The sequence below is a fragment of the Entelurus aequoreus genome, linkage group LG23, assembly GCF_033978785.1.
Source record: "Entelurus aequoreus isolate RoL-2023_Sb linkage group LG23, RoL_Eaeq_v1.1, whole genome shotgun sequence".
Taxonomy (NCBI): domain Eukaryota; kingdom Metazoa; phylum Chordata; class Actinopteri; order Syngnathiformes; family Syngnathidae; genus Entelurus; species Entelurus aequoreus.
The window spans coordinates 4,732,370-4,754,913 of record NC_084753.1 but is presented as its reverse complement, the minus strand read 5'-3'; the positions used below and the strand labels follow the sequence as shown (position 1 = coordinate 4,754,913).

General features: G+C 36.7%; 1 protein-coding gene across 2 annotated transcripts in view; it reads right to left on the bottom strand.

The window, feature by feature from the left end:
* The window catches only part of ezrb (ezrin b), a 105,706-nt gene that overhangs the window by 28,665 nt on the left and 54,497 nt on the right, over positions 1-22,544 (bottom strand). For both annotated transcript variants that reach the window (XM_062034909.1, XM_062034910.1), the window contains exons 5-7: positions 17,058-17,141; positions 16,840-16,986; positions 3,914-4,010 (exon numbers count right to left, since the gene is read on the bottom strand). In XM_062034909.1, coding sequence (XP_061890893.1) covers positions 3,914-4,010; positions 16,840-16,986; positions 17,058-17,141 — 328 coding nt within the window. The remainder of the gene's footprint in view (positions 1-3,913; positions 4,011-16,839; positions 16,987-17,057; positions 17,142-22,544) is intronic.

The following is a 22,544-nucleotide window of genomic DNA, read 5'->3' as shown; positions in this document are numbered from 1 at the left end:
ATAAACTGCCAAGATACCTGTGGCGGTGGGGGCGTGGCTATGGGCGTGGTCACCATGACATCATCGAGTAATTTGCATAATTTACTACAATGATATGATTTTCTCTAAAAAGGCTAAAAAAATGTATACTTACAAATTAATAATAACAGTTTTGTTTTAAACGTCCATCCATCCATCCATTTTACAATATAATTATAAAACTTTATGTACATATTTATATACAGATTTGAACAATAAGTTATTCACTGAAATATATTTATTAGTTGTGGTTCTTTCAAAAAATATATCTTATAAAATATAAAAGCTAAAATGTCTCTTAAAGCTCTGCCCCTTTAATTAGTGCATACTAAATAATTTAACTTTAGCCTACTACTACAACCATATTATTTACCAGCAACATAAAGTGAAACAGAGGCAGAGGTGTCCTGCCACAGTCGGTAACAAATAAACAGAAAACAGTAGTGGTCAAATACAAATAAGGCAACAAGAGAAGTATCCTACACTTCTCTTTTGTAAAGTAAATCTGAACAGCCAGATGGGCATCTACATCAACTATATGACTTGCCTGAGAAGCTGGACAGGACACAAAAAAAAAAAAAAAAAGTATTTTTATTTTTTTTATTTGTGGCGGACGTAATTATTTTGTGGCGGGCCGCCACAAATAAATGAATGTGTGGGAAACACTGGTATAGCATGTTCTATATGTTATAGTTATTTGAATGACTCTTACCATAATATGTTACGTTAACATACCACGCACGTTCTCAGTTGCTTCTTTATGCCTCATATAACGTACACTTATTGTTGTTCACTATTCTTTATTTATTTTAAATTGCCTTTCAAATGTCTATTCTTGGTGTTGGCTTTTATCAAATACATTTCCCCCAAAAATGCGACTTATACTCAAGTGCGACTTATATATGTTTTTTTCCTTCTTTATTATGCATTTGCGGCTGGTGCCACTTATACTCCGGAGCGACTTATACTCCGAAAAATGCGGTAATGAATTTGGATTTTGCAAGTTTTTTTTTTTTTAATTCGCATCATCTTTTTAGCGAGTTGCAGCGAAATTTGCGAGGTTTTGAGACGTTTTTTTAATCGTGATTTCATGAATATCTTACAATTTTTAAAGTTTTTTTGTAACCTTAACCTTAAAAAGCACATAATTACAAAAAAATACTGTGTTCATGTTTTACTCATTTTAAAGAATTAAAACAGACACTCGATTGTGTGTCTAATTGCTGTACAGTTTTAATTCATTATAACTAATGACTTTGGATTTTGCAAGCTCTTTTGTAATTGGCTGAATTTACGTTTTCCAGAGAGGATTGGTGAGGTTTTAAGCTTTTTTTTTTTTTAAATTGTAATTTTATGAATTTGTTATCATTTTTTTCTTGTAACCTTAAAGGGGAACTGCACTTTTTGGGGGGAATTTTGCCTGTCGTTTACAATCATTAAAAGAGACAAGGAGACAAAAGGTTGTTTTTTTTTGCATTCTAACATAAATAAATAAATGGTAAATGGGTTATACTTGTATAGCGCTTTTCTACCTTCAAGGTACTCAAAGCGCTTTGACGGTATTTCCACATTCACCCATTCACACACACATTCACACACTGATGGCGGGAGCTGCCATGCAAGGCGCTAACCAGCAGCCATCAGGAGCAAGGGTGAAGTGTCTTGCCCAAGGACACAACGGACGTGACTAGGAAGGTAGAAGGTGGGAATTGAACCCCAGTAACCAGCAACACTCCGATTGCTGACACAGCCACTCTATCAACTTCGCCACGCCGTCCCTATGTAAACATGTAAAACATGTAAAAATCGTCTCGTGCTAAGTAGCTGGCAATGCAGCTAACGGGAGTAATCAATTCTACAGCTAAATCACTTTAAAAATGCATTTAAAAACCGTCAACAATACTTCATTTACGTTACATAACCTGTATAATAAACACACTGTAGCGACCTCATATAACGTACACTTATTCAGCCTGTTGTTCACTATTCTTTATTTATTTTAAATTGCCTTTCAAATGTTTATTCTTGGTGTTGGCTTTTATCAAATACATTTCCCCAAAAAATGCGACTTATACTCCAGTGCGACTTATATGTGTTTTTTTCCTTCTTTATTATGCATTTTCGGCCGGTGCGACTTATACTCCGGAGCGATTTATACTCCGGAAAATACGGTAGTTACTTTCTGTTGTAACATGATTCTATCTAAAATGTAATAAAAAATTATTAATCTGTTGTTTGGATACTTAACATTAGTTTTGGCTGTATGTCACATTTTTATATTTATACATTTTATTTGTATATATTTTCAAATCTCAAAAATATATTTACAAATACGTGTTTATTTACACAAATTATTTATGTATTTGTATATTTATGTAATATATGTAGGGATGTCCGATAATGGCTTTTTGCCCATATCCGGTATTCCGATATTGTCCAACTCTTTAATTACCGACACCGATATCAATTAGAGATGTCCGATAATATCGGCCTGCCGATATTATCGGCCGATATATGCGTTAAAATGTAATATCGGAAATTATCGGTATCGGTTTTTTTATTATCGGTATCGTTTATTTTATTTTTTTTTATTTTTATTAAATCAACATAAAAAACACAAGATACACTTACAATTAGTGCACCAACCCAAAAAACCTCCCTCCCCCATTCACACTCATTCACACAAAAGGGTTGTTTCTTTTTGTTATTAATATTCTGGTTCCTACATTATATATCAATATATATCAATACAGTCTGCAAGGGATACAGTCCGTAAGCACACATGATTGTGCGTGCTGCTGCTCCACTAATAGTACTAACCTTTAACAGTTCATTTTACTCATTTTCATTCATTACTAGTTTCTATGTAACTGTTTTTATATTGTTGTACTTTCTTTTTTATTCAAGAAAATGTTTTTAATTTATTTATCTTATTTTACTAATTTTTTAAAAAAGTACCTTATCTTCACCATACCTGGTTGTCCAAATTAGGCATAATAATGTGTTAATTCCACGACTGCATATATCGGTTGATATCGGTATCGGTTGATATCGGTATCGGTAATTAAAGAGTTGGACAATATCGGAATATCGGATATCGGCAAAAAGCCATTATCGGACATCACTAATATCAATCGATACCGATATCAACCGATACCGATATATACAGTCGTGGAATTAACACATTATTATGCCTAATTTGGACAACCAGGTATGGTGAAGATAAGGTACTTTTTAAAAAAAATTAATAAAATAAAATAAAATAAATAAATTAAAAACATTTTCTTGAATAAAAAAGAAAGTAAAACAATATAAAAACAGTTACATAGAAACTAGTAATTCATGAAAATGAGTCAAATTAACTGTTAAAGGTTAGTACTATTAGTGGACCAGCAGCACGCACAATCATGTGTGCTTACGGACTGTATCCCTTGCAGACTGTGACTTTTGGACTGCGACTTATATTATGTTTTTTCCTTCTTCATTATGCATTTTCGGCCGGTGCGACTTATACTCCGGAGCGACTTGTACTCCGAAAAATACGGTACAAACTTTGGACTTTATCTGGAATACAAACACATGCCTATTGAACAAACTGGATTGAACTGAATTGTAGTTGTCAATTCCGCTTTGTAGTGGAAAAGTCCAAAAAGTTAAGAACCCACGATTTAAATGGTTACAATTTGACTAAAACTAAAAGACCATAGACTATAACCAATACTAGACTGCTGTCAAAAGTAACACTGGTTCCAAGAGTAAGATTAAAGAACAGAATGAGGCCACATATTTTGATGATTTACTAATTGGACGAGAGCTAAAAATACAAGTCTGTCTCTACTGTAAAAATAGAACGAAGGCCGTACATAAGGTGGAACAGTCCACAGGAATTACTCACTGGTGATTTTTTGTCGATGGGCTTGATGATGAACTTTTTGTCATTGAAAGAGATGTTTTTGATTTCACTCCAGGGAAAGCCGATCTTTGGGGTCAATCTGGTGGAGCAAACACATGAACACAATCAATCCCTGACAGCAAAACCGTGCGACTGAATCCACGAGTGCGAGGCATGATTCTGGGGCGCGTCCAGACGGGGAAGAAAACAAAGAAAACAAAGAAAGGGGCAGACGTGTGTTGTAATAGGACTGCCATGCGCCTTCTGGGGAATTTAGCGTTCAGAACTTGCACTGCACCGCCTGAACTGGAATTTCACTCAATTACTGTCGCTGACACACGCTTGTGGAATCGAGACAACAATGTGGATGTGATCTTTGCTTTCCAGCCATCATAACCTTTGCAAAGGTTGTGCGCCCACACAGCCGTGAAGTCACTAAACTGAAAAAAAGAAGAAAAAAAAACTGTCTTTAAAAGTCAAAAGATGTGCTTAGTTGACTTTGTCAGCTTCTCTTCCATTTTTGTTCACTGACGTAAAATTCATCTGTTCGGTTAAAATGCTGCTAGTATAGTAGCAGTTTTAATTATATAGTGCCAGTTCACAACAGAAGTTATCTCAGCATTTAAGTCCCATCTTAAAACTCATTTGTATACTCTAGCCTTTAAATAGAACCCCCTTTTAGACAAGTTGATCTGCCGTTTCTTTTCTTTTCTGCCCCCCTCTCCTATGTGGAAGGGGGGCATAGGTCCGCTGGCCATGGATGAGATGCTGGCTGTCCAGAGTCGGGACCCGGGGTGGACCGCTCGCCTGTGCATCGTTTGGGGACATCTCTGCGCTGCTGACCCGTCTCCGCTCGGGATGGTCTCCTGCTGGCCCCACTATGGACTGGACTCTCACTATTATGTTAGATCCACTATGGACTGGACTCTCACACTATTATGTTAGATCCACTATGGACTGGACTCTCACTATTATGTTAGATCCACTATGGACTGGACTCTCACACTATTATGTTAGATCCACTATGGACTGGACTCTCACTATTCTGTTAGATCCACTATGGACTGGACTCTCACTATTATGTTAGATCCACTATGGACTGGACTCTCACTATTATGTTAGATCCACCATGGACTGGACTCCCAGTATTATGTTAGATCCACTATGGACTGGACTCTCACTATTATGTTAGATCCACTATGGACTGGACTCTCACTATTATGTTAGATCCACTATGGACTGGACTCTCACTGTTATGTTAGAAACACTATGGACTGGACTCTCACACTATTATGTTAGATCCACTATGTACTGGACTCTCACACTATTCTGTTAGATCCACTATGGACTGGACTCTCACTATTATGTTAGATCCAATATGGACTGGACTCTCACTATTATGTTAGATACACCATGGACTGGACTCCCAGTATTATGTTAGATCCACTATGGACTGGACTCTCACTATTATGTTAGATCCACTATGGACTGGACTCTCACACTATTCTGTTGGATCCACTATGGACTGGACTCTCACTATTATGTTAGATCCACTATGGACTGGACTCTCACTATTATGTTAGATCCACTATGGACTGGACTTTCACTAATATGTTAGATCCACTATGGACTGGACTCTCACACTATTATGTTAGATCCACTATGGACTGGACTCTCACTATTATGTTAGATCCACTATGGACTGGACTTTCACTAATATGTTAGATCCACTATGGACTGGACTCTCACACTATTATGTTAGATCCACTATGGACTGGACTCTCACTATTATGTTAGATCCACTATGGACTGGACTCTCACTATTATGTTAGATCCACTATGGACTGGACTCTCACACTATGATGTTAGATCCACTATGGACTGTACTCTCACTATTATGTTAGATCCACTATGGACTCGACTCTCACTATTATGTTAGATCCACTATGGACTGGACTCTCAATATTATGTTAGATCCACTATGGACTGGACTTTCACTAATATGTTAGATCCACTATGGACTGGACTCTCACACTATTATGTTAGATCCACTATGGACTGGACTCTCACTATTATGTTAGATCCACTATGGACTGGACTTTCACTAATATGTTAGATCCACTATGGACTGGACTCTCACACTATTATGTTAGATCCACTATGGACTGGACTCTCACTATTATGTTAGATCCACTATGGACTGGACTCTCACTATTATGTTAGATCCACTATGGACTGGACTCTCACACTATGATGTTAGATCCACTATGGACTGTACTCTCACTATTATGTTAGATCCACTATGGACTCGACTCTCACTATTATGTTAGATCCACTATGGACTGGACTCTCACTATTATGTTAGATCCACTATGGACTGGACTTTCACTAATATGTTAGATCCACTATGGACTGGACTCTCACACTATTATGTTAGATCCACTATGGACTGGACTCTCACTATTATGTTAGATCCACTATGGACTGGACTCTCACTATTATGTTAGATCCACTATGGACTGGACTCTCACACGATGATGTTAGATCCACTATGGACTGGACTCTCACTATTATGTTAGATCCACTATGGACTGGACTCTCACTATTATGTTAGATCCACTATGGACTCGACTCTCACTATTATGTTAGATCCACTCGACGTCCATTGCATCCGGTCTCCCCAAGGGGGGGGGGGGTCCTCTCCAAGGTTTCTCATAGTCATTCACATTGACATCCCACTGGGTTGTGAGTTTTTCCTTGCCCTTATGTGGGCTCTGAACCGAGGATGTCGTTGTGGCTTGTGCAGCCCTTTGAGACACTTGTGATTTAGGGCTGTATAAATCAACATTGATTGATTGATTGATCTCAAGGCATTGGTAGAACCAAGCTCCTCATACCTTAAAGCAGTGATTCTCAAACTGTAGTACGTACGAGTACCACTAGTGGTACGCCACAGAATCACTTGATTAAAGTACAGTGTTTCATTTTCCCATACTCAACCACAGTGTTACTGTTCAAACTGTGTATAATGTTACAGTGGCCAAAAATATTACATTTACTTGTTAAAAAAAACAAACTGCCTTGTTTTAATGAAGACTTAGGCCTACTACGCTACTGTGTTTTAATGTTGGTCATTATGGTGATACTTGGAGAGCTTTTTTCTGAGGTGTTACTCGGTGACAAAAAGTTTGAGAACCACTGCTTTAAAGAGAAGCAACTGAAGCCCACAGAAGCCATCACATGGCGACGGAGGCAAGGGAAAACTGAAAGCCACTACTAGCGACCACGCAGTCTGATAGTTTATATATCAATGATGACATCTTAACATTGCAACACATGCCAATACGGACATCTGTGTTGGTGAATCTTTTGCAAATTGTTTAATGAACAATGGAGACTGCAAAGAAGAAAGCTGTAGGTGGGATCGGTGTATTAGCGGCTGGCCGCAGCAACACAACCAGGAGGACTTTGACTTGGATAGCAGACGCGCTAGCCGACGCTAGCCGACGCTAGCCGCCGACCGCATCGATGATCGGGTGAAGTCCTTCGTCGCTCCGTCGATCGCTGGAACGCAGGTGATCACGGGTGTTGATGAGCAGATGAGGGCTGGCGTAGGTGGAGCGCTAATGTTTTTATCATAGCTCTGACGAGGTCCCGTAGCTAAGTTAGCTTCAATAGCGTCGTTAGCAACAGCATTGCTAGGCTTCGACAGGCGGCACAGCATTAACCGTGTGGTTACAGGTCCAGTGTTTGGTTCGGTGTCTCCTGATTGTAGTATTGTTGATCTTCTGTCTATCCTTCCAGTCAGGGGCTTATTTCTTTTGTTTCTACCCGCATTTAAGCACGATGCTATCACGTTAGCTGCGTAGCTAAAGTGCTTCGCCGATGTATTGTCGTGGAGATAAAAGTCACTGTGAATGTCCATTTCGCGTTCTCGACTCTCATTTTCAAGAGGATATAGTATCCGAGGTGGTTTAAAATACAAATCCGTGATCCACAATAGAAAAAGGAGAAAGTGTGGAATCCAATGAGCCAGCTTGTACTTAAGTTACGGTCAGAGCGAAAATAGATATGTCCTGCACTGCACTCTAGTCCTTCACTCTCACGTTCCTCATCCACAAATCTTTCATCCTCGCTCAAATTAATGGGGTAATCGTCGCTTTCTCGGTCCGAATCGGTCTCGCTGCTGGTGTAAACAATGGGGAAATGTGATGAGCCTTTCAACCTGTGACGTCACGCTACTTCCGCTACAGGCAAGGCTTTTTTGTATCAGCGACTAAAAGTTGCAAACTTTATCGTCGATGATCTCTACTAAATCCGTTCAGCAAAAATATGGCAATATCGCGAAATGATCAAGTATGACACATAAAATGGATCTGCTATCCCCGTTTAAATTTAAAAAATTCATTTCAGTAGGCCTTTAAATAAAGCTCAAACATATGAATGATCCAAACCCTGGCGTGCACAACACAAGTGGACGAAGGCCGCTTGAGAGAAGGGTTCAGTTCACTTGAGTTCATATGTGCATGTTGCGCACACCCAAGATCCTGACCATGGTTTAAATTATCACAATAAATCACTAAAATGCTAGTGCTGCAACGGGGCTCATTACATTTTAAAAGCTTTTCATAAAGTCTAAAAAAGACCGCCTAATTACACCCAGCGGAGTGAAATATTTAAGTTATGTCACAAATCTGCCCAGCGATGTCATTTATGCAAATGTTCTCTACACAAATCCTAGTATGTGAACACTAAATTGTGCATCTTTTTGGTGCGGACCAGAGTTTGTCCGTCCAAACTGCAAGATTTCATGCACTTGCAGCATTTGATGATTTTGTCCGACGATACACGCTGAGGGAGAGCAGCACGGTGGTTTCTAAAGAGTTACATCTGAACACAGAAGCCTCGGCGTCGCCTTGTAAGCACATTCCGAAGTGCCGCGCAACTTGAAAAACCAGTTGACGTAACCATGGTTACGGCGCAAGTCACCGCATAGGAGAGGCTTCCCTTGGATAATCGCAAAGTGCGTATCATTCAAAAAAAAAAAAAATGTCCCTAAGGCAGTGGTTCTTAACCTTGTGGGAGGTACCGAACCCCAGCAGTTTCACATGCGCATTCACCGAACTCTTTAGGGAAAAATAAAATGTTTTTTTTTTCAAATTCAAGACGAAGTTATATGTCTTTGGTAACACTTTAGTATGGGGAACATATTCTAAGTAACAAAGACATAATTTAGAGCTTTTTGGACACTAGGGAAAATATTCTAAGTAACAAAGACTTAATTTAGAGCTTTTCGGACACTAGGGGAACATATTCTAAGTAACAAAGACTTAATTTAGAGTTATTTGGACACTAGGGGAACATATTCTAAGTAACAAAGACTTAATTTAGAGCTTTTTGGACACTAGGGGAACATATTCTAAGTAACAAAGACTTAATTTAGAGTTATTTGGACACTAGGGGAACATATTCTAAGTAACAAAGACATCATTTAGAGTTTTTTGGACACTAGGGGAACATATTCTAAGTAACAAAGACATAATTTAGAGCTTTTTGGACACTAGGGAAAATATTCTAAGTAACAAAGACTTAATTTAGAGCTTTTCGGACACTAGGGGAACATATTCTAAGTAACAAAGACTTAATTTAGAGTTATTTGGACACTAGGGGAACATATTCTAAGTAACAAAGACTTAATTTAGAGCTTTTTGGACACTAGGGGAACATATTCTAAGTAACAAAGACTTAATTTAGAGCTTTTTGGACACTCGGGGAACATATTCTAAGTAACAAAGACTTAATTTAGAGTTATTTGGACACTAGGGGAACATATTCTAAGTAACGACGACTTAATTTAGAGCTTTTTGGACACTAGGGGAACATATTCTAAGTAACAAAGACTTAATTTAGAGTTATTTGGACACTAGGGGAACATATTCTAAGTAACAAAGACTTAATTTAGAGTTATTTGGACACTAGGGGAACATATTCTAAGTAACAAAGACTTAATTTAGAGTTATTTCGACACTAGGGGAACATATTCTAAGTAACAAAGACTTAATTTAGAGTTATTTGGACACTAGGGGAACATATTCTAAGTAACGACGACTTAATTTAGAGCTTTTTGGACACTCGGGGAACATATTCTAAATAACAAAGACTTAATTTAGAGTTTTTTGGACACTAGGGGAACATATTCTAAGTAACAAAGACTTAATTTAGAGTTTTTTGGACACTAGGGGAACATATTCTAAGTAACAAAGACTTAATTTAGAGCTTTTTGGACACTAGGGGAACATATTCTAAGTAACAAAGACTTAATTTAGAGCTTTTTGGACACTAGGGGAACATATTCTAAGTAACAAAGACTTAATTTAGAGTTATTTGGACACTAGGGGAACATATTCTAAGTAACAAAGACTTAATTTAGAGCTTTTTGGACACTAGGGGAACATATTCTAAGTAACAAAGACTTAATTTAGAGTTTTTTGGACACTAGGGGAACATATTCTAAGTAACACATACTTAATGTAGTTATTTGGACACTAGGGGAACATATTCTAAGTAACAAAGACTTAATTTAGAGTTTTTTGGACACTAGGGGAACATATTCTAAGTAACAAAGACTTAAATTAGAGTTATTTGGACACTAGGGGAACATATTCTAAGTAACAAAGACTTAATTTAGAGTTTTTTGGACACTAGGGGAACATATTCTAAGTAACAACGACTTAATTTAGAGTTATTTGGACACTCGGGGAACATATTCTAAGTAACAAAGACTTAATTTAGAGTTTTTTGGACACTCGGGGAACAAATTCTAAGTAACAAAGACTTAATTTAGAGTTATTTGGACACTAGGGGAACATATTCTAAGTAACAACGACTTAATTTAGAGCTTTTTGGACACTAGGGGAACATATTCTAAGTAACAAAGACTTAATTTAGAGCTTTTTGGACACTAGGGGAACATATTCTAAGTAACAAAGACTTAATTTAGAGTTTTTTGGACACTAGGGGAACATATTCTAAGTAACAAAGACTTAATTTAGAGCTTTTTGGACACTCGGGGAACAAATTCGAAGTAACAAAGACTTAATTTAGAGCTTTTTGGACACTAGGGGAACATATTCTAAGTAACAAAGACTTAATTTAGAGTTTTTTGGACACTAGGGGAACATATTCTAAGTAACAAAGACTTAATTTAGAGTTATTTGGACACTAGGGGAACATATTCTAAGTAACAAAGACTTAATTTAGAGCTTTTTGGACACTCGGGGAACAAATTCGAAGTAACAAAGACTTAATTTAGAGCTTTTTGGACACTAGGGAAACATATTCTAAGTAACAAAGACTTAATTTAGAGTTTTTTGGACACTAGGGGAACATATTCTAAGTAACAAAGACTTAATTTAGAGTTATTTGGACACTAGGGGAACATATTCTAAGTAACAAAGACTTAATTTAGAGCTTTTTGGACACTAGGGGAACATATTCTAAGTAACAAAGACTTAATTTAGAGTTTTTTGGACACTCTGGGAACATATTCTAAGTAACAAAGACTTAATTTAGAGCTTTTTGGACACTAGGGGAACATATTCTAAGTAACAGACTTAATTTAGAGTTTTTTGGACACTAGGGGAACATATTCTAAGTAACAAAGACTTAATTTAGAGTTTTTTGGACACTAGGGGAACATATTGTAAGTAACAAAGACTTAATTTAGAGTTATTTGGACACTAGGGGAACATATTCTAAGTAACAAAGACTTAATTTAGAGTTATTTGGACACTAGGGGAACATATTCTAAGTAACAAAGACTTAAATTAGAGTTTTTTGGACACTCGGGGAACAAAATCTAAGTAACAAAGACTTAATTTAGAGTTATTTGGACACTAGGGGAACATATTCTAAGTAACAAAGACTTAAATTAGAGTTTTTTGGACACTAGGGGAACATATTCTAAGTAACAAAGACTTAATTTAGAGTTATTTGGACACTAAGGGAACATATTCTAAGTAACAAAGACTTAATTTAGAGTTATTTGGACACTAGGGGAACATATTCTAAGTAACAAAGACATAATTTAGAGTTTTTTGGACACTCGGGGAACAAAATCTAAGTAACAAAGACTTAATTTAGAGTTATTTGGACACTAGGGGAACATATTCTAAGTAACAAAGACTTAAATTAGAGTTTTTTGGACACTAGGGGAACATATTCTAAGTAACAAAGACTTAATTTAGAGTTATTTGGACACTAGGGGAACATATTCTAAGTAACAAAGACTTAAATTAGAGTTATTTGGACACTAGGGGAACATATTCTAAGTAACAAAGACATAATTTAGAGTTTTTTGGACACTCGGGGAACAAAATCTAAGTAACAAAGACTTAATTTAGAGTTATTTGGACACTAGGGGAACATATTCTAAGTAACAAAGACTTAAATTAGAGTTTTTTGGACACTAGGGGAACATATTCTAAGTAACAAAGACTTAATTTAGAGTTATTTGGACACTAGGGGAACAAATTCTAAGTAACAAAGACTTAATTTAGAGTTTTTTGGACACTAGGGGAACAAATTCTAAGTAACAAAGACTTAATTTAGAGTTATTTGGACACTAGGGGAACATATTCTAAGTAACAAAGACTTAATTTAGAGTTATTTGGACACTAGGGGAACATATTCTAAGTAACAAAGACTTAATTTAGAGCTTTTTGGACACTAGGGGAACATATTCTAAGTAACAAAGACTTAATTTAGAGTTTTTTGGACACTAGGGGAACATATTCTAAGTACCAAAGACTTAATTTAGAGCTTTTTGGACACTCTGGGAACATATTCTAAGTAACAAAGACTTAATTTAGAGCTTTTTGGACACTAGGGGAACATATTCTAAGTAACAGACTTAATTTAGAGTTTTTTGGACACTAGGGGAACATATTCTAAGTAACAAAGACTTAATTTAGAGTTATTTGGACACTAGGGGAACATATTCTAAGTAACAAAGACTTAATTTAGAGTTATTTGGACACTAGGGGAACATATTCTAAGTAACAAAGACTTAATTTAGAGTTATTTGGACACTAGGGGAACATATTCTAAGTAACAAAGACTTAATTTAGAGCTTTTTGGACACTAGGGGAACATATTCTAAGTAACAAAGACTTAATTTAGAGTTATTTGGACACTAGGGGAACATATTCTAAGTAACAAAGACTTAATTTAGAGTTATTTGGACACTAGGGGAACATATTCTAAGTAACGACGACTTAATTTAGAGCTTTTTGGACACTCTGGGAACATATTCTAAGTAACAAAGACTTAATTTAGAGTTATTTGGACACTAGGGGAACATATTCTAAGTAACAAAGACTTAATTTAGAGCTTTTTGGACACTCGGGGAACAAATTCTAAATAACAAAGACTTAATTTAGAGCTTTTTGGACACTAGGGGAACATATTCTAAGTAACAAAGACTTAATTTAGAGTTATTTGGACACTAGGGGAACATATTCTAAGTAACAAAGACTTAATTTAGAGTTATTTGGACACTAGGGGAACATATTCTAAGTAACAAAGACTTAATTTAGAGTTATTTGGACACTAGGGGAACATATTCTAAGTAACAAAGACTTAATTTAGAGTTTTTTGGACACTAGGGGAACATATTCTAAGTAACAAAGACTTAATTTAGAGCTTTTTGGACACTAGGGGAACATATTCTAAGTAACAAAGACTTAATTTAGAGTTATTTGGACACTAGGGGAACATATTCTAAGTAACAAAGACTTAATTTAGAGCTTTTTGGACACTAGGGGAACATATTCTAAGTAACAAAGACTTAATTTAGAGTTATTTGGACACTAGGGGAACATATTCTAAGTAACAAAGACTTAATTTAGAGTTTTTTGGACACTAGGGGAACATATTCTAAGTAACAAAGACTTAATTTAGAGCTTTTTGGACACTAGGGGAACATATTCTAAGTAACAAAGACTTAATTTAGAGTTATTTGGACACTAGGGGAACATATTCTAAGTAACAAAGACTTAATTTAGAGTTATTTGGACACTAGGGGAACATATTCTAAGTAACAAAGACTTAATTTAGAGTTATTTGGACACTAGGGGAACATATTCTAAGTAACGACGACTTAATTTAGAGCTTTTTGGACACTCTGGGAACATATTCTAAGTAACAAAGACTTAATTTAGAGTTATTTGGACACTAGGGGAACATATTCTAAGTAACAAAGACTTAATTTAGAGCTTTTTGGACACTCGGGGAACAAATTCTAAATAACAAAGACTTAATTTAGAGCTTTTTGGACACTAGGGGAACATATTCTAAGTAACAAAGACTTAATTTAGAGTTATTTGGACACTAGGGGAACATATTCTAAGTAACAAAGACTTAATTTAGAGTTATTTGGACACTAGGGGAACATATTCTAAGTAACAAAGACTTAATTTAGAGCTTTTTGGACACTAGGGGAACATATTCTAAGTAACAAAGACTTAATTTAGAGTTATTTGGACACTAGGGGAACATATTCTAAGTAACAAAGACTTAATTTAGAGTTTTTTGGACACTAGGGGAACAAATTCTAAGTAACAAAGACTTAATTTAGAGCTTTTTGGACACTAGGGGAACATATTCTAAGTAACAAAGACTTAATTTAGAGTTATTTGGACACAAAGGGAACATATTCTAAGTAACAAAGAGTTAATTTAGAGCTTTTTGGACACTAGGGGAACAAATTCTAAGTAACGACGACTTAATTTAGAGCTTTTTGGACACTCTGGGAACATATTCTAAGTAACAAAGACTTAATTTAGAGTTATTTGGACACTAGGGGAACATATTCTAAGTAACAAAGACTTAATTTAGAGCTTTTTGGACACTCGGGGAACAAATTCTAAGTAACAAAGACTTAATTTAGAGCTTTTTGGACACTAGGGGAACATATTCTAAGTAACAAAGACTTAATTTAGAGTTATTTGGACACTAGGGGAACATATTCTAAGTAACAAAGACTTAATTTAGAGTTATTTGGACACTAGGGGAACATATTCTAAGTAACAAAGACTTAATTTAGAGCTTTTTGGACACTAGGGGAACATATTCTAAGTAACGACGACTTAATTTAGAGCTTTTTGGACACTCTGGGAACATATTCTAAGTAACAAAGACTTAATTTAGAGTTATTTGGACACTAGGGGAACATATTCTAAGTAACAAAGACTTAATTTAGAGCTTTTTGGACACTCGGGGAACAAATTCTAAGTAACAAAGACTTAATTTAGAGCTTTTTGGACACTAGGGGAACATATTCTAAGTAACAAAGACTTAATTTAGAGTTATTTGGACACTAGGGGAACATATTCTAAGTAACAAAGACTTAATTTAGAGTTATTTGGACACTAGGGGAACATATTCTAAGTAACAAAGACTTAATTTAGAGCTTTTTGGACACTAGGGGAACATATTCTAAGTAACAAAGACTTAATTTAGAGTTATTTGGACACTAGGGGAACATATTCTAAATAACAAAGACTTAATTTAGAGTTATTTGGACACTAGGGGAACATATTCTAAGTAACAAAGACTTAATTTAGAGTTTTTTGGACACTAGGGGAACAAATTCTAAGTAACAAAGACTTAATTTAGAGCTTTTTGGACACTAGGGGAACATATTCTAAGTAACAAAGACTTAATTTAGAGTTATTTGGACACTAGGGGAACATATTCTAAATAACAAAGACTTAATTTAGAGTTATTTGGACACTAGGGGAACATATTCTAAGTAACAAAGACTTAATTTAGAGTTTTTTGGACACTAGGGGAACAAATTCTAAGTAACAAAGAGTTAATTTAGAGCTTTTTGGACACTAGGGGAACAAATTCTAAGTAACAAAGACTTAATTTAGAGCTTTTTGGACACTCTGGGAACATATTCTAAGTAACAAAGACTTAATTTAGAGTTATTTGGACACTAGGGGAACATATTCTAAGTAACAAAGACTTAATTTAGAGCTTTTTGGACACTAGGGGAACAAATTCTAAGTAACAAAGACTTAATTTATAGTTTTTTGGACACTAGGGGAACATATTCTAAGTAACAAAGACTTAATTTAGAGTTTTTTGGACACTAGGGGAACATATTCTAAGTAACAAAGACTTAATTTAGAGCTTTTTGGACACTAGGGGAACATATTCTAAGTAACAAAGACTTAATTTAGAGTTTTTTGGACACTAGGGGAACATATTCTAAGTAACAAAGACTTAATTTAGAGCTTTTTGGACACTAGGGGAACATATTCTAAGTAACAAAGACTTAATTTAGAGCTTTTTGGACACTAGAGGAACATATTCTAAGTAACAAAGACTTAATTTAGAGTTATTTGGTTAGGGTTAGAGGGTTAGAGCCAGGGTTAGAGGGTTAGCTTATAATAAGGCCATGCAGAATAAGGCATTAATAAGTACTTAATAATGACTAGTTAAGAGCCAATATGTTACTATTTTGCATGTTAATAAGCAACTAATTAATGGTGAATATGTTCCCCATACTAAAGTGTTACCATGTTTTATTACTGGTGCACAAAATGAAGCGTGCATGAACATCACCTTGTTCAAACAACAAAACCAACACAGTGCAAAAATTCACAACAAATTACACACCTGCAAATCAGTCTGACTTCCGCTGTTGCCGTATCCGTAATACGCCGATAGGGAGAAGTTTTTATTTACACGATGAGTCGGGTGTGTCTCGACCTCCGCCGAACCCGACTCACCGAACCCCTAGGGTTCGATCGAACCCAGGTTAAGAACCACTGCCCTAAGGGATTATTAATGATTACGTTCTACCCAGTTTGATCTAAGTTGCTGTTCCCAACCACTCAAAATGGATGCCGACAGCTTACCTGTCTTCCTTCTCATAAATATTGAGTCCCAGGGCATCCACTCCCAGCCACAGCATGGTGCCCTTCTTGTTCTTGATGTCAAAGTAGTTGACGCCGTACATCTCCAGGTCCTGGGCGATTTTCAGGTACTCTATTATGGCGTCCTCCCTGTATGGACAGGTCGTTGTGTTCAGCACCAATGTTACCTGATAAGACGGGAATCAAACAAAAAAACTCACTTTAGCATCCCGCGGTGCTCCTCGTGCCACACCTGAATCCTTTCCTCCCACTGGTCTTGGGATAACTGGTGCTGCTCCAAAACTCTGTAGAAAAACATGGTGAAGATATTATATACCAGGTGATCACTAAATTAAATACATTAACATAACTAGAGATGTCCGATAATATCGGCCTGCCGATATTATCGGCCAATAAATGCTTTAAAATGTAATATTGGAAATTATCGGTATCGGTTTCACTCTCCCGATTTTCCCGGGAGACTCCCGAATTTCAGTGCCCCTCCCGAAAATCTCCCGGGGCAACCATTCTCCCGATTTCCTCCCGGACAACAGTATGGGTGGCGTGCCTTAAAGGCAGTGCCTTTAGCGTCCGCGTTTCCTCCATACAAACAGCGTGCCGGCCCAGTCACATAATATATGCGGCTTTTACACACACATAAGTGAATGCAAGGCATACTTGGTCAACAGCCATACAGGTCACACTGAGGGTGGCCGTATAAACAACTTTAACACTGTTACAAATATGCGCCACACTGTGAACCCACACCAAACAAGAATGACAAACACATTTCGGGAGAACGTCCGCGCCGTAACGCAACATAAACACAACAGAACAAATACCCAGAACCCCTTGCAGCACTAACTCTTCCGGGACGCTACAATATAATTTTCCTATGTTGTAGATTTGTCGCTAGTCACTTCTAGATATAGCAACAAAGTTGCTAAGTTGGCAACACTGATCCCTCCTGCTTTGTCTTCCTATTCTCCGGCAGACCGGGTGTATCGGATGAATGGATGGATGGATGGTTGGATAGATAAACTTGTAGTCATCCCCACAATGACATGGTTGCAGTAACTGATAGCACACGCAAAGCTGATCTACTAAACGTGCAAAATATATGCTGATCATTGAAACACCCACAATATGGGAGGAGAAGATGCAAATATAGTTTATTTAGCACGCGCTATGTGATTTATCAACACTCATCACTGTTTGCGAGCACTATTTTGCGTTTTACTTAGCACGCGCGGGAAGAACGTGCAAACTGACACGGCTGCAGGATCAGTGCTTAAGCGATGATGGACAGACAAGAATCCTCCATCCAACGTTTGGACGGTCGTAAATAACAAATATTAGACATATCGTCTATTCAGCAAAATCATTTTATAATTTTATAGCAGTTAGGAGGACTTATAGGGCTGATGGATTGTTCTTTAGTATTTTTTTAATAAGGTAATTTTTTCCCGCCACATAGAATATATATTATTAAAATATTCTATTTATATATTAAAATATAATATATAAAAATTACAGATGTCCGATAATGGCTTTTTTGCCGATATCCGATATTCCGATATTGTCCAACTCTTAATTACCGATACCGATACATACAGTGGTGGAATTAACACATTATTATGCCTAATTTTGTTGTGATGCCCCGCTGGATGCATTAAACAATGTAACAAGGTTTTACAAAATAAATCAACTCAAGTTATGGAAAAAAATGTCAACATGGCACTGCCATATTTATTATTGAAGTCACAAAGTGCATTATTGGTGGGCGGGGTTGTGGGGGGCGTGGTTGGGGGGCGTGGTTGGGGTGGTGGTGGTGTGTGTGCGTGTGTGTGTGTGTGTGTGTGTGGGGGGGAGGGGGGTTACGGGGGGTGTAAATTGTAGCGTCCCGGAAGAGTTAGTGCTGCAAGGGGTTCTGGGTATTTGTTCTGTTGTGTTTATGTTGTGTTACGGTGCGGATGTTCTCCCGAACTGTGTTTGTCATTCTTGTTTGGTGTGGGTTCACAGTGTGGCGCATATTTGTAACAGTGTTAAAGTTGTTTATACGGTTACCCTCAGTGTGACCTGTATGGCTGTTGACCAAATATGCCTTGCATTCACTTGTGTGTGTGAAAAGCCGTAGATATTATGTGACTGGGCCGGCACGCAAAGGCAGTGCCTTTAAGGTTTATTGGCGCTCTGTACTTCTCCCTACGTCCGTGTACACAGCGGCGTTTAAAAAAGTCATACATTTTACTTTTTGAAACCGATTACCGATAATTTTGAAACCGATACCGATAATTTCCAATATTACATTTTAAAGCATTTATTGGCCGATAATATCGGCGGTCTGATATTATCGGACAGCTCTAAAAATATCCAAATCCATTGCTATTTTTTGTATAAAGTAAGACACTTGCTGAATAAGAAATGTCTGCGTATGTTATATTATTCTTTTATTTTTCCACATCTAACATGTTGTGTTGAAGTTTGGGGAAATGTTTATAAAACAAACATAGATCCAATAATTAAACTTCAAAAAAGGGTCATTAGAATAATACACAAAGCGTGCTACTATGAACCTACCAATCCATTATTCATAAGTTCTAATGTGTTAAAATTTTCAGATATTGTGTTTTTAAAAACAATGGAAATTGTGTTTTGAGTAAAGAACAACAGCCTTTCAGCTTGTATTCTTAGGTTATTTCAATTAAGAGGAGAAAACTATCATTTATGGGAGATATTGATTTTTGAAATATGTAAAGTAAGAACTAGGGCTGTCCGATAATATCGGACTGCCTGTATTATCGGTCGATAAATGCTTTAAAATGTAATATCAGAAATTATCAGTATCGGTTTCAAAATTATCGGTATCGGTTTAAGAAATTACAATTTATGACTTTTTAAAACGCCGCTGTGTACACGGACGTAGGGAGAAGTACAGGGCGCCAATAAACCTTAAAGGCCGGCCCAGTCACATAATATCTACGGCTTTTCACACACACAAGTGAATGCAAGGCATACTTGATCAACAGCCATACAGGTCACACTGAGGGTAGCCGTATAAACAACTTTAACACTGTTACAATTATGCGCCACACTGTGAACCCACACCAAACAAGAATGACAAACACATTTCGGGAGAACATCCGCACCGTAACAGAACAAATACCCAGAACCCCTTGCAGCACTAACTCTTCCGGGACGCTACAATATGCACCCACCGCTTTTCCATAACTTGAGTTGATTTATTTTGGAAAACCTTGTTACATTGTTTAATGCACCCAGCGGGGCATCACAACAAAATTAGGCATAATAATGTGTTCATTCCACGACTGTATATATCGGTATCGGTTGATATCGGTATCTGTAATTAAGAGTTGGACAATATCGGAATATCGGCAAAAAAGCCAGTATTGGACATCCCTAGTTATGATGGATTTTGCTTATTTTGTGAGCAGTGTTCAGTCAGCCTAATGAACTATTACGGACTTGCGCGCCATCAATCAGCTGTCAAGAACATGCCGACAGCCTGTCAGCAGAGGCTGAAAACCCAGAAAATCAGCGGCACATTTGATCCGCAGTGGAGTTACACCTGCACATAATTACATGTTCTTGGCATGACGGAAAATTAATTGGGTTTGATTCCAAAGACATTTAATCTGGTTCAAACGCTTCACATTAATATTATAAATGGTCAAGGCCGTAACCAGGATTGTAAAAATACAGGTCAAACTTTGGTGGTCCGAGGGCAGCATTGACGGAGAAGACAACTATAGTCACCATCTACAAATTACCTGAATGTAGTGGGTTATTCCACGCCTGTACACCATCAGGTATATATTCTGTGTGTTCTAAATGTCCTTACTTATGCAACATTTCAAATCTGACCCACTCTGGCTGTAACAGAGCAAAAAAGATTTTGAAGCTGAAAAGTTGTCTCAAAAAAAAATCTTGAAACAGTCGAATGAGGCTGCAAGAGCCCTAGTGGACACCACGTCCAGCGCGAACAGGTGTCACACACATTACACGCCACATCATTTTACGTGGCCTGCAAAAGGCTGGAAATAATATGCGTTAATAAAGTACTTTATCTTTTCTTACTAAATTAATTTGTTCTTTCAATTTTGACAGAAAAATATATGTACTGCATGCAGTTGTATATCTTTTAAATAGAGATGTCCGATAATATCGCAGTGTTTCCAGCACATTCATTTATTTGTGGCGGCCCGCCACGAAAGAATTACATCCGCCACAAATAAAAATAAAAAATAAAAAAATATTTATTTTTTTTTTGTCCTGTCCAGCTTCTTAGGCAAATCATATAGTTGATGTAGATACCCATATTTACTTTACAAAAGAGAAGTGTAGGATACTTCTCTTCTTGCCTTATTTGTATTTGACCACTACTGTTTTCTGTTTATTTGTTACTGACTGTGGCAGGACACATCTGCCTCTGTTTCACTTTATGTTGCTGGTAAATAATATGGTTGTAGTAGTAGGCTAAAGTTAAATTATTTAGTATGCACTAATTAAAGGGGCAGAGCTTTAAGAGACATTTTAACTTTTATATTTTATAAGATATATTTTTTGTAAGAACCACAATTAATAAATATATTTCAGTTAATAACTTATTGTTCAAATCTGTATATAAATATGTACATAAAGTGTTGTAATTATATTGTAAAATGGATGGATGGATGGACGTTTAAAACAAAACTGTTATTATTAATTAGTAAGTATACATTTTTTTAGCCTTTTTAGAGAAAATTATATCATTGTAGTAAATTATGCAAATTACTCGATGATGTCATGGTGACCACGCCCATAGCCACGCCCATAGCCAAAGGTATCTTGGCAGTTTATGGGAAACACTATCGGACTGCCGAAGTTATCGGCTGATAAATGCTTTAAAATGTAATATCGGAAATTATCGGAATCTGTTTCAAAATTATCGGCATCGGTTTCAAAAAGTATAATTTATGACTTTTTAAAACACTGCTGTGTACACGGACGTCGGGAGAAGCACAGAGCGCCAAGAAAAGGCATGGCGGCCCAGTCACAAAATAACTACAGCTTTTCACACACACAAGTGAATGCACTTCATACTTGGTCAACAGCCATACAGGTCACATTGAGGGTGTCCGCATAAACAACTTTAACACTGTTACAAATATGCGCCGCACTGTGAACCCACACCAAACAAGAATGACAAACACATCTCGGGAGAACATCCGCACCGTAACACAACATAAACACAACAGAACAAATACCCAGAACCCCTTGCAGCACTAACTCTTCCAGGACGCTACAATATACACCCCCCGCTTTTCCATAAATTGAGTTGATTTATTTTGGAAAACCTTGTTACATTGTTTAATGCATCCAGCGGGGCATCACAACAAAATTAGGCATAATAATGTGTTAATTCCACGACTGTATATATCGGTATCGGTTGATATTGGTATCGGTAATTAAGAGTTGGACAATATCGGGATATCGGCAAAAAAGCCAATATCGGACATCTCTACTTTTAAATGTAATTAATATAAGATAACACCTCAAATACTATATAATTATACATTCAAAACATTTAATGTTCAAATAAAAATAACCACTTAAACATATGCTTGACATATGATTTCAAAGCGAGTTATCCATCAAATTGTACACTGTACAAAAGGACGCTAAATTTTACGGGAGAAAACAGGCAG